This window comes from Microcaecilia unicolor, chromosome 14, assembly GCF_901765095.1.
Source record: "Microcaecilia unicolor chromosome 14, aMicUni1.1, whole genome shotgun sequence".
Classification (NCBI taxonomy): Eukaryota; Metazoa; Chordata; class Amphibia; order Gymnophiona; family Siphonopidae; genus Microcaecilia; species Microcaecilia unicolor.
This window is the reverse complement of record NC_044044.1, coordinates 5,643,190-5,657,079: the sequence shown is the minus strand read 5'-3', so window position 1 is coordinate 5,657,079 and position 13,890 is coordinate 5,643,190. Positions and strand designations below refer to the sequence as shown.

The 13,890-nt window shown below is 42.6% G+C and overlaps 1 protein-coding gene across 1 annotated transcript; it reads right to left on the bottom strand.

Moving 5' to 3' along the window:
- Nucleotides 1–1,587: 1,587 nt before the first annotated feature.
- On the bottom strand, nt 1,588–2,517 carry LOC115458203 (olfactory receptor 8D1-like). The gene has a single exon (XM_030188063.1). It carries the CDS (start codon nt 2,515–2,517, stop codon nt 1,588–1,590), a length of 930 nt encoding a protein of 309 aa, XP_030043923.1.
- Nucleotides 2,518–13,890: the final 11,373 nt, after the last annotated feature.

Genomic DNA, 13,890 nt, shown 5'->3' with positions numbered 1-13,890 from the left:
TATCCCCAGTCTTTCCTGCCCACTGCCGGCGCTGACTCTCCCCCGCTGCGGATTCACTCTTTAAAAATGGCCGCCGAGAGTTCCAGCGGTGGCCTCGCGAGACTTCTGCTGAAGTCTTAGAGGCCGCCCTTGTAACTCTCGGTTGCCATTTTGAAGAGCGATCTGGCAGCAGGGGAGAGTCAGCGCCGGCAGCAGGCAGGAAGCTACTACTACTACTACTATTTAACATTTCTAGAGCGCTACCAGGGTTATGCAGCGCTGTACAAAAAATAAAGAAGGACAGTCCCTGCTCAAAGGAGCTTACAATCTAAAGGACAAAAAGTGCAATCAATCAAAAATTGGGACAGTCTAGATTTCTTAGGTAGAGGTACAATGGTTAGGTGCCGAAAGCGACATTGAAGAGGTGGGCTTTGAGTAAGGATTCGAAGATGGATAGGGAGGGGGCTTGGCGTACGGGCTCAGGAAGTATGGCCTGCCCCCAATAATCCAGTGGACAACCTGGGTAGCTGGAGGGGGGGCAGGGGAGGGAAGGGAGTCACTGGGCATGGGTGGCTGGAGGGGGGGCAGGGGGAGAGATGGGAGTTGCTAGACATGGGTGGCTGGAGGGGGGAAGGGGAGAGAGGAGAGTCGCTGGGCATGAGTGGCTGGAGGGGGGCAGGGGTAGAGGAGGATCGCTGGGCATGGGTGGCTGGCGGGGAGGGCATGGGAGAGGAGGGTCACTGGGTATGGGTGGCTGGAGGGGGTGGCAGGGGAGAGGAGGGTTGCTGGACATGGGTGGATGGAGGGTTGCTGGGCATGGGTGGATGGAGGGCAGGGGAGAGGAGGGTCGCTGGGTAGAAAAAAAAAATCATTTTTTTTTTCATTATAGTGTTTGGAATATGTCCACTTTGAGAATCAGGTGCTCAACATTAAAAGTTTATATTTATTTACTTATTTATGGAATGTTATCGCACATTAAACATGAATTAGATTGGAACCTGGGATCATTTAATTTTTTTTCCTAGAGTAATGCATCCCCCCCCCCCCCCAGGGAGGGGGGCGCAGAGGGGGACTAGGGAGAGAGCCTGTTGTTAAACATTTACCAGCACACCACTGAGTGCACTGAATATCAGCAGATAGACCCGCACAAGCGATTTAAATGGCCTTCAGCTGTTTCTGACTGGTAAAATTGCTTTGAGTATTGACTCCTTAGTAAAATGGCCTTATATGCAAGCCATTAATTTTTCTATGTATAGTTATGTGGATAGAGGACTTCTAATGATAAGTATCAATTTAGAACATTTGTTCTCAACCCAGTCCTTTACAAACAGTCAGGCAGTTGGATTTTCAGGATAACCAGAATGAGTATGCAGTGTGTATACATATGTCTCGTGCATATTAATTTTGCATATCTGACTATCTAGGTATGTGCTGAGGATCAGCTTGCAAATAATGATCAAGAAATTTATAAAAGACAGAGAGAGACTTTATTTCTTTTGCTTCTTGATCTCAAGGTCAAGAAGAAATTTAACAAATGTCACAAGAGTGTTTTAATTCTAGAACCAAGTATGATTTTATAAAAAGAATAACAAATTATTTGGCTCTTCATTATTGCTTTCTAAACCTGACTTTTCTTACAGCATTTTTTACTTCTTGATTTCTCAGACTATAAATTATTGGATTTAACATTGGAATTAAAACTGTGTACAGAAGAGAGAACAGTTTGTCTAGGCCTGGTGAGTACAATGAGGGTGGTCTCATATACATACATGTCAAAGTCACGTAGAATATAATAACTACAATGAGGTGAGAGGAACAGGTGGAGAAGGCTTTGCTTCTACTTTCTGTAGATCGGATTTTCAAGATGGATTTGATAATACAAGTATACGATACTAGGGTTAATGTACAGGGAAGAACAGTCGCAACTATCCCTTCAATTATTATTAGAATTTCAAGGATGTACAAATCACTGCAGGAGAGTTTTATCAGTACATTTGGGTCACAGAAGAAATGATTAATTTGATGAAAACTGCAGAAAGAGAACTGAGATATTGAAACCTGTATAGGAAGTGCATCCAGAGCACCAGCAATCCATGATGCAACGATGAGTGAACTACATATTTTTGTATCCATCATGAATGCATAGCGCAGTGGGTGGCAGATTGCCACATAGCGATCATAGGCCATGGCGGTGAGGAGAACAAATTCTGCAGCTTCAAAACTCATGAATAAGTAGAGCTGTGTCATGCACAGAGAAAAGGAAATGTATGTGTTTCCTGTAAAGAGGTTATCCAGTAACGTTGAGAGAGTGACTGTAGTGTTACAGATATCTAAGAAGGACAAACTGCTGAGGAAGAAGTACATAGGTTTGTGGAGATGATGATCAAAGAACATTAACATTAAAAACCCAAAATTTCCCAACACAGAGATAAAGAAGGCCAGTAAAACCATTATGGAAATGAGGACCTGCTGGTGAGAATATTCAGAGAAGCCCAAAAGAGTGAATCCTGTGGTCACTGTCTTGTTCTCCATCTTCATTGTTGACATCATCTTAATCTTTTGGTTTATTATAGAATAAAGATATAGTTGGCACAACTGAAACAAATATACACTTGAATTCTGTAGAGGTGTGAAAAGGACAAAAATGTAGGTTAGTTGTTAGCTCATTTTACCTTCTATCCAGATTTTCAGAAATCCTGACATGCCCCTGGCTATATCCCCTTTTCAAATACACATTAGAAAAATGGGAACACAGTTGCTTTTAGAATAGTGCACATGCAGATGCCCATGTAACTTCTAATCAAAGCCATTTAATAGCAATAGGGCATAGTCAAGGTGTGTTGGAGGTGATCCCAAAATGTATATCTGCATTATTACAGAATTAAGTGGATCCCCAGGGCCTAAGAAATTCCTGTAAAGCACCGATCGCTATTTTCAAGGTAGAAATCATTATATGCATCCAGCTTCTCCTACATCTGAATGCAACGTTGGAATGCATTGCCGAATGCCTTGAAAACAACACATGATCTGACAGCCTTTTGGAGGTAACTGAAAACAAACTTATTCAACGAGACTTATAATAATAAACCTTCATAAAAGTCTCATTTCACATCTGTATCAGAACTAATCAGTACTGAATACCTTAAATTGGTTACTTTAATCACACTGTTATTAATTATTCGCTATACTCTATCCAACTTTTTGCATATCTTTAATGTATTAATTATTTCTTTACTCTAATTCTCTTGATATCTCATGTATCTTAATTGAAACTATGCTCTGTTCTTCTCATACCGTTAATGATGATTTTCATGGCGGCATAATGTAAGCCACATTGAGCCTGCAAAGAGGTGGGAAAATGTGGGATACATATGCAGCAAATAAATAGTGAGCAATGCACAACAAAAATCAAGTGCAAATGAGCTGTTCACAAAAACCGGGCAGCTTAACAGTCACTAAGCTGTGCATGTACAGAACAGCCAATCACTAAGCTTGGATGCTCTGTGTATGCTCACAACAATGTGTACTACACACGGCTTTCGAACATGCATATAAGCTGTATGTATGAGGACAGTCTGTATGGCAGTAAGAGAAACTAGAAAAAAACGTAAGAGAAAGGGAACAGATCCACTTCTACTGTTCCTCAGGATTGCCAGTCCGACTACAGAAAGCAAATCACAGAACTCACTCCTGATTGGTTGCAGGAGGTCAGAGAACTCACTCCTGACTGGCTGCAGGAGATCAGGGTGGGAGGAACAACTGTCCTGCAGGAGAAGGAGAAAGAGGAGCAGGACTGGTGAAGAGAACGGGATTACTACTACTGCTACTTCTGCCCTTTTATATCTGGCTAAAGAATTTTTACTACTGGATCCTGATGTCTTTCCCTAAGTATTCAGGATAATTGTACCTGCCTTTGATCAGACCAGCAATAAAGGGTGACATGCTTTTCCTTGAAATCTGCCGAGATGGGAACATTTGAAGGAAATACAGAAGTAGGCAGCCCGTGTAAGGTTGCAACAACTGCCCCTGACCTCCTGTAAAATTTTCCTCATGAAAAGTAGGGGCTGCTTCTGTGTATCGCTGGGAAAACAGCTGTGCATCGCTCAGAATGCACGCGTGAACATAGATCAGCTCATTTAAATGAATTAGCTTGCTGTACCCATTGTCTGCTGTCACACATGTCAAAAGGTCCGTAGAGCCCCTTTGTGTATCTCCCGCTGAATAATATGCGCACTTAACTGGCTGGAACTGGTAAAAAAAAAAACAGGTTGCAGGCCTGGTAAGTTTAGTGCATTTCCCCCTAAGTTAGGCACTGGCATTTATATCTGCTTTCAGCAGGCGTAAGTCCGGCACCCGATAATTAGGTGCAGATTTGTGCCTAAGCAGGATTCTATATAGCATGCATACCCTTCATAGAGTTGCTTTCAGCGCCTATTTTTTGCACCCTATTTTCAGTGCCATTTACTGGATCCAGTCCATAGTGCCTAGCGTACTTTAATTAAGTGCCTCTAAATTGTAGATTAATTTGCATTCAATTGATTAAGAGCATATATAAGTTTTACAACACACTAATGAATCAAAAGTGCATCATTGAATGAACATCCTTCGAAGCACGATGAATGTATGGAGCTAACAGAGGGTTTGGGAATGCATTACAGGGAGAGGGATAAATGCAATTAGAAGAAGTACCCCATGCCAGAAAATAGGTGTGGATGCAATAAAAGTTAATGGCATCTCCTATGTAAAACATTCAATAGCATAGAAAGGGATTCCTTTAGATTTCAGTATAACCAACTGAGTCCCAAATCTACTTCACTTTCTTCACCCGTCACTGTTGTCACCTGTCAGCTCATTTGCCAGAATCTTTTCATTGTGAATTCTTATTCTCTGCATTATTCAACCTTAATAGGCAACGTGACATCTAGCAGTAGTATCTGCAGACTGCCATTGGAGGTCAAGAGGCACCATTGAGGAGTACTTTTACCTGCGTTGGTGGTGGGGGCCGTTTTTCCCGTGTGCCAGGGCCCTTTTTACAGCAGTGGGTAAAAAGCCTTCAGACACACATGGCCATGTGGTAAGAGAACTTTTACCACATGGCCATCTGATGGGGAGCCTCTACCACTGAGGAGGCGATAAGGGATCCCGTGCTAATCCAGCGCTAACTGGGCAGCATGTGGCGATGCCTAATTGCCACCGGGTTATCACCATGCAAGCCATTTCTAGGGTTTTTCTTTTTATCCCAGAAATGGCACCAACTTGGGGCGGGACATTGGGCTTACTGCCGCTCTGTAATAGGGTCCCTGATACAGTATTATATTCACAATAGGATCTAATGATTGTTTTATAGAGGGTGGTTCCTTGGTGAAAATCATATTCTATTGGAATCTGTAATGCCTCTGGTCTGAAGATCCTTCACACTATATATATTTTTTAATGCTATTTGAGAAAAAAATGTATTTTGCAGACATACTTGATATTTGCAAGGGTCTACTTTTTTGATACCATTTTAAACTTGGCAGCATTGGGAGCAGGAATGAGTAGGGGTTGCTTCTGTGTTAATCTCTAGGTCCAAGGGGCATTAGGGTAGGGGTTTCATTGGATAGATGGTGATCTAAGCAGAGAGCTGGGGGTGGTGGGGCATTTTTCTGGGGCAGTTGCTGTAGAAGGCTGGTAAGCTGTTGTGGGTGGGTGGGAGCCTCATGTGGGAAGGGATATTGGGATGTCTATTGAAGCATTGATTGGGATAATCTTTTTCACATAAAGATGGGGGTGAATGCTAAAATTAGAAACCCTCAAGCCCCTTAAAGATGGCCCCTTGGAACATCAGACCATTTTTTTAGTGATCCAAAATACTTCAGAAGAAAATATAATTCCAGCTCAAAACACAAGCTGCAGTATTCAGTATGTACAATATTGAGGTGCACTCTGCATTCTTTGCATCTAATTGGACACTCATTATATCCTTAGGGCCCTGTTTACTAAGGTGCACTAGCATTTTAGTGAGCACTAATTCTAGAGATACGGTATCTTTAGCATGCATTAATTTGTAGCGCGTGCTAAAAACGATAGAGTGCCTATAGCACAGCTTAGTAAGCATAGCCCTAATTGATAGCGTCATATTCTATCCCTTACCCATTATGCTCCTTTTTCATGGACTTTCAATGAAATGTTACATTTAATAAAAAATTAAATTTCCTTATAGAAATTCAAGCCTGACCTATCTCATAATTATCTCATAACTATCTCCATACTATGCAGAGATTGGGTGGCAGAGCTGGGGGGGGCGGGGCTGGTGGTTGGGAGGCGGAGCAGACTTCTACGGTCTGTGGCGTGAAAATGGCAGATACTAATCAAGGTCAGGTATACACAAAAAGTAGCACATGTGAGTTATCTTGTTCGGCAGACTGGATGGACCGTGCAGGTCTATCTCTGCCGTCATCTACTATGTTACTATTATTATTATTATTGTTACATTTGTATCCCACATTTTCCCACCTTTTGCAGGCTCAATGTGGCTTACATATAACCATTAACGGCGTTAGCCGGTTACGGTTTGAACAAATACATAGTATGAATGAATACAAAGTGATATTGTGGTATAATGAGGTATATGTATGGTAGGAAACAGTTGGGGGGAACTTAAAGAGGGAAAGAGGGACGAAGTACATAAGTAATGCCATACTGGGAAAAGACCAAGGGTCCATCGAGCCCAGCATCCTGTCCACGACAGCGGCCAATCCAGGCCAAGGGCACCTGGCAAGCTTCCCAAACGTACAAACATTCTATACATGTTATTCCTGGAATTGTGGATTTTTCCCAAGTCCGTTTAGTAGCGGTTTATGGACTTGTCCTTTAGGAAACCGTCCAACCCCTTTTTAAACTCTGCTAAGCTAACCGCCTTCACCACATTCTCCGGCAACGAATTCCAGAGCTTAATTACATGTTGGGTGAAGAGTCAGGTAATGTCTGTTACGATCTTTGGTTATATTGTGTCGCAAGTGACCGGTAATTTATTACAGTTATGAACAGATTGCTTAAACCACCCAAGTACACCAAAAACACCTCTCACACGACCTTACCTAACACCTTTCTATCTAAATCCTCTTATACCTCAGCTTATGATCAAATGTATTTAAATCATGTAACAACTTTATCATAACCATACTCTGTAAGCCACATTGAGCCTGCAAAAAGGTGGGAAAATGTGGGGTACAAATGCAATCCACATATAATAAGACACTCAAATCATGGGATACTTTTGGAGTGTGCTCAACTTTGATTAATTACCACCACCATCAATAATTTACTATTGCATTGATTTTAGATTTCAATCTGCACGTCTCAAAACAATCATGACATAATCGGGAACTGACTTACTGTGTCACCACCAAGGGAAAGGGTCTAGGTGTCATTGTTGAGTATACATTGAAACCCTCTGCTCAGTGTGCAGCAACAGCTAAGAAAGCAAATAGGATATTAGGAATTATTAGGAAAGAAATAAAAAACACAAATGAGAATATTATAATGCCTCCATAGTGGGACTGTGTCTTGAATATTGTGTGCAATTCTGGTCACCACACCTCAAAAGCGATATAGGATTAGAAAAAGTACAGAGAAGGGCAATGAAAATGATAAGGGGAATAGGACCAAAATATGATATATGATCAATGAAAAATGTCTACTCATTAGTCTCTGCCACCAAGATCTTTTCACCAGCAGACTCAGGGAACAAAAAAAATTTTCAGAAGAAAACAAAAAAAGTGTCTTGTCTAATAGTGAATATCAGGATAATCATTAGAAATGCCCTTCCACTCAAAAATACATAATTTTAAAAAAGTTTCCTAGAAATATTTTATTTGACAATAACTGTTGAGCTGGGGTATACCACTGCAGTTTATCTGGGACAAAACAGAAACACAAAGCTTACCACCGTTACCATGTACTAAGTGCCACATGTTCTATAAATATAAAATTGAATGCTCAGCATTTAGCACATGTTAACGTTCCTTAGCACACGTAAGGCTTTAATAAAAGGGCCTCTTGGACTGCAAGCATTCTGGGGACAGGAGAACAGTTTCTGTATTTCAGTATAACATCTTAAACCACTGAGAAATGCGTGAGCAATGTGGAAATTCCTTTTATTTAACATTAATTCTCTCACTGACCGTGAGCCAATACAGCTTAATCAATAGTGGGAGAAAATACTCTTATAGCATACATTACAATGAAATCAATAAAAACATAATTTTTCTTATTGAGAACTTGCTGTGTTCTCCTATACTTTTCATATTCCTTACTACACACACATTTAGGGGATAGAAAATAAATTTATTCATCACCTTCTCTTTTTACATCTATATTTACAGTATTTAAGTCATACAGCTCAGTGAAACGCACATGAATAGTTTTAAAACAGATTAGGAAATAAGTAGTAAATATAATTCTGAAGTACCTTAATGGTGTGAAATCTTAGGACACAGACACTTCTTTCTCGAAGACTCACAGGTCTCCAGTCAGCCAGGTTATAAACATCATAGAAAACTCCAGGGATCTGAGTATTGGATCATGAAGGAATTAATAAAGATAGAAACTCAAACTATGGAGGACTGGAGGAGTAGCCTAGTAGTTAGAGCATCAGTCTTGACATCCAGAGGTGACTGGTTCAAATCCCACTGCTGCTCCTTGTGATCTTGGGCAAGTCACTTAACCCTCCATTGCCTCAGGTACAAACTTAGATTGTGAGCCCTCCTGGGACAGAGAAATGTCCACTGTATCTGAATGCAACTCACCTTGAGCTACTACTGAAAAAAAGTATGAGCAAAATCCAAATAAATAAACTTCAGTCAGTGATTTACTCCTCTATTTTTGTCCACTCTTGATTGAACCTTGCATTAAACTTGAGTATCTAATAAGGCAAACATTGTGTACTGTTCAAGCATAGACTGAATGTGCATAATACAGGCATCATTGAACATGACTGTGCATATGGTGATATTAGAGAGGTTTATGGATGGGAAAAAGCTTGAAGATCAGGTAAAACTGAGATGCACAACATGAGAGCATATAACAATAAAAACTGACAATGACTTCTCAGCAAAATTCATAAATGTAGTTAAAGATCCTTAGTGGTTGCCCTGTATGCCTGAGTTTCCTGATATCTATTTTGCTGTTCTTGATCATTGGCTTAGTGGGTCAACAACATAATTACATAGATCTAAATTCCTGTTCATCTTGGGGCCAATAAGAACTGCTAACCAAATACATGCCTTCAATAAGGATATTCAATTACACTAATTGGAAAGGCCACTGAATACATCCTCTGACCACCTCAGCATTATCTAGGCAGTACTGGGGCAGTCTGTGGTCAGAGTTTGGGCAGAGCTACAGGTTATTTAGTGTGATAAGGCAGGTAAAAGGGGGTATAGCAAAAGGCCGTGGGCCCCAAAACTACAAGGTCTAGAATTCCCTGGGGGACTTGGAGAAAGGGGAGGGCCCAAAAACCCGGGAAGGATTCTCAGAAAAAGTGGGAGGGAAGATAGCCCAGGGTATAGAGAGCCATTCTCCCCGGTAACCAGCAGGGGGAGAAACAGCCAAGAGGAGGCCTAGTTCCCATGGTTGCGCAATCAATATCGGATTCCTTCCAGCTGTGAAGGAGGGAGGAGTGATTTTCTGAACATTCTGAAGCTGGAGGAGAGGGAGGAGGAGGCAGAGTTACCTGAGGAAATGGATTACAAAGAGGCAGAGCTGGACATGCCTGCTGGATTGCCAGTTCCAGGAGAGACAGCCAGCATGGTCTGGGAGAATACCCAAGGTTAATCTCTCCAGCACAAGAGCACGTGGGTGGCCACAGGTGTTTGTTCTGTGAAGAGGCTGTGCTACCAGCCTTGCTAGTGACAGAGCTGGTGGAAGTGCTGGAGGAGGAAAGGTAGGACGTTCTAGATTCATATGACTTCTTCCTCTTCCGTTGGAGAGTTTTTTTTCTTGGTCATTTTTGTGGAACTTTGCTAAAGACAGAACTGCATTTGACTGAATGCTGAACTGAACTTTGCTAAAAGGCTGGGTGAAACCAGTGGGAGAATAGAACTGAACTTGGTGGAGTGCTGAGTGGAACTGGGCTAAAGTTAAGCCTGAAGAAAGAAGGGAAAGCAGAACTTTGCCACCCTAAAGACGGGGCAGTGAGGCTAATTGGAACTGCTCCCCAAAATTGAGAGGATGTTTTATTTTCTTGGCAAGTGAAGTTGGCATTAATTTTTTTTTTTTTTTTGCTGTTCTGAACTGAGTCTGGCTTCAAGAGTTACTGCATAAGCGTGGAGGCGGTGGTCTGAATTCCTGGACACATTCACCAGGAAAGAGAAGCGGTATCAGAACAGGTAAGAGTAAATTCAAGAAAGGCCACCTAAAGGTAGGTGCCAAACATTTGGGCATTAAGCATCAATTCTATAATGGCAGTTGCACATCTACTGTTCTTTACAGAATACTAGTGTAATAAGTCAAAAATGCACCTACATTTTAGGGGCAATCAGTTACACCAGCCATATAGAGGTGTAAATGCCCACACCTGGAGTGACAAAGAATTTATGTGCATGCATCACTCAGGCTCTGCCAATTTGAATGCCCGCCTGCAAAGTAAACAACTTTGACTATTGGAACATACTTAACATACAGAATAGGGCATAGCTGTAAAATGGTCATTATCCATGCATGAGTCACACACTTGTGTGTATATGACTTGAATACAGACATTTATGTATGTTCTTGTGGCCCAAATCTAGGCTGCTTTTTATACAATTATCTCCTAAATATTATATTTTGTGTTGACAGATCAGAGAATCTTTCCCTAACTATATTGAATATCCAGGTTTTTTAACTACTAAGAACTTAACACATTAAGCTGATATTCAAGCGGTCCTATTAACGGCAAAACTTATCCGGTCAGCCTGAATATCGGCGTCTAGTTTAGTGATAGGTGCTAACAATGAATATTCAGCAGAGTTAGCCAGTTATCTCCTGCTGAATATTCGTGGTTAGTCACCAATAGGCGATTTAACAGGTAGCTGCGTTGTCCCAAGCTATTTAATCTGTCAGGAGCCTCTCCTGCTCACTAAACGTTAACAGGTAGTATCGTGCCTCAGACCACTGTTACGGCTGGATTCAATAAATGGTGCAAATATACCAAGCCCACAAATTCTGCACTGAGTGCGATTCTAGAAAGAGTACTGCTACTCCTCTTGTCTTCACCACCATGTGCCTTCTTGTCCCCTGTTTATAATTTATAATCTGGACATCTTTCCTGTTCGAAAAGTGATGTGAGGTGAAATTTTATTTTTGACCTTATGAGCTGGATTTTTTAAAAAACTTAGACATCATTTTGAAAATGCCCTTCGACATAGTTTAGGTTTTTGGTTTTTTTTTAGTTTTAAACCAAATTGCATTAAGAATAAGAAAGAAATATCACTCCTGTCATTATTTTAGATATGCTGTGATGTTCTGGACCAAGAGTTCATGCTATTAATCTCCAATGGTTAGATTAGAAAATATTAAATCAACCATACATGCTATGGTCCTGTCATGATCTCTTGCTGATCTCCCACTTAATATTTCTGAAGAAATTCCAAACTTCTCCACTCTATCTCCTTGGGTGGCAACTGGGAGCCCAAGATTGTCTAGTGTTCAACCAAAATTGGATAAACAAGATCATCTTCCAGAATCTGAAATAAATTAATGTTAAACTGAAGGAATCTGAACATTACTTGGTAATTCAAGGCAAGTTGCATTCAGGTACAGTAGCTATTTTCCTGTTGCCAGAAGGCTTATAGCCTAGGCGAGAAGTTCAATAACAGGGCCCATTCATTTAGGTGCTACAAAGGTGTCTGCCCTGTGCCAATCGATGCATCAAAATTCAGGCAATTTATGCCTTGTCCATGATAAATGTGAGTAGACTGGCCAAATGCAAAGTGTATAATTTATAGTTTTCTAAAAATTGCATGCATCTGAGAAGACACATTTATGCCCTGCACACATGTACATCCCCTTAGCTTCTTTATAGAATAGTACGTTTATGTGATTAAGGTGCTCATTTTCAAAGCATATTGACTTACAAACTTATGTGGTAAAGTATGTAACTTTGAGGGGTATAATCAAACGGCACCGGCCAAATTGATGGCCGGCCATCTTTGGGGCCGGCGCCGTAAGCAGGCGGAGCCAAGTGTATTTTTGAAATATGCTTGGCACCGGCCAAATTGCTCGCCGGGGTTACAAGAGGATCGCCGGCGGATCGCCGGGTGTATATGAGATGTCCGGCTTCGGTTTTCAGCCATAATGGAAACCGGGCCCGGCCATCTCAAACCTGGCGAAATGCAAGGCATTTGGGCATGGGAGGAGCCAGCATTTGTAGTGCACTGGCCCCCCTGACATGCCAGGACAACATGTCAGGGGGGCACTTAAAAAAAAAAAAAGCTTCCAGGTGCATAGCACCCTTACCTTGTGTGTTGAGCCCCTCAACCCCCCCTCCAAAACCAACTCACCACAACTCTATACCATTACCATAGCCCTAAGAGGTGAAGGGGACACCTACTTGTGGGTACAGTGGGTTTTGGGTTTTTTTGGAGGGCTCTACATTAACCACCACAAGTGTAACAGGTGGGGGGGGGGATGGGCCTGGGTCCACCTGCCTGAAGTGCACTGCACCCATTAAAAACTGCTCCAGGGACCTGCATACTGCTTTCAAAGAGCTTGGTATGAAATTTCAGGCTGGCATACAGGCCAGGGGCGTATCTGCGTGGGGCCACAGGGGCCTGGGCCCCCGCAGATTTCGCCCTGGCCCCCCTCCCCGCCGTCAACCCTCCCCCGCTGCTTACTTTTGCTGGCGCCGAGGTCCGACCCGCAATCTCCGTTTTTCGTCTTCCTCCGTGGCCATGCTTCCAGGAAGTAACGCTGCAGTGCTGATTCGTTGAATCCAGTTCGGCGTCTGACGTCAGACGTCGAACTGGAGTCAACGAATCAGCACTGCAGCGTTACTTCCTGGAAGCATGGCCACGGAGGAAGACGAAAAACGGAGATTGCGGGTCGGGACCTCGGCGCCAGCAAAAGTAAGCAGCGGGGGAGGGTTGACGGCGGGGAGGGGGTGGAGAGAGGCGGCGGCGGCGGGGGGGGGGGGGAGGGAGGCAAAAATGTGCCCCCCCTCTCTGGCTCTGGCCCCCCCTACCGCCGGATTCCAGATACGCCCCTGATACAGGCTGGCAAAAAAAGTTTTAGTTTTTGGTTTTTTGGGAGGGAGGGGGTTGGTGACCACTGGTGGAGTAAGGGGAGGTGATCCCCGCTTCCCTCTGGTGGTCATCTGGTCAGCTGGGGCACTTTTTCCAAACGTGGTCCTAAAAATAAATGGACCAAGTCCGGCCGGAGAAATGCTTGTTCGAGCCGGCCTCTTTTTTTCCCTTTATAAGGCGAAGTCGGCCATATCGTACCCACACCCTTGCCTCGCCCCTCATCCCGCCTTCACTACCCTACAAACACGCCCCCTTGAAGGTTGGCCGGCGCCGCGATGAAACAGCAGTTGAAGCCGGCCAAAATTGGCTTTCGATAATACCGTTTTGGCCGGGATCAGGAGATTGCTGGCGATCTCCCGATTTGTGTCGGAAGATCGCTGTTGATCCCTTTCGAAAATAAACCTGTTTGTAAGTCTATGTGCTTTGAAAATGAGCCTCTAAGTAGCATGTTTATTTATTACATGACTTTTCTATTCCATAGTAACATAATTAAAAGAATCATACCATGAGATTGAAGGGGGGCAGACTCAAGAAAAATGTCAGGAAGTATTTTTTCATGGAGAGAGTAGTGGATGCTTGGAGAACTCTTTTTATTGAAAAAAACTAAAAACAAATTACACACATGAAAAAACAACCAACCCTTCCC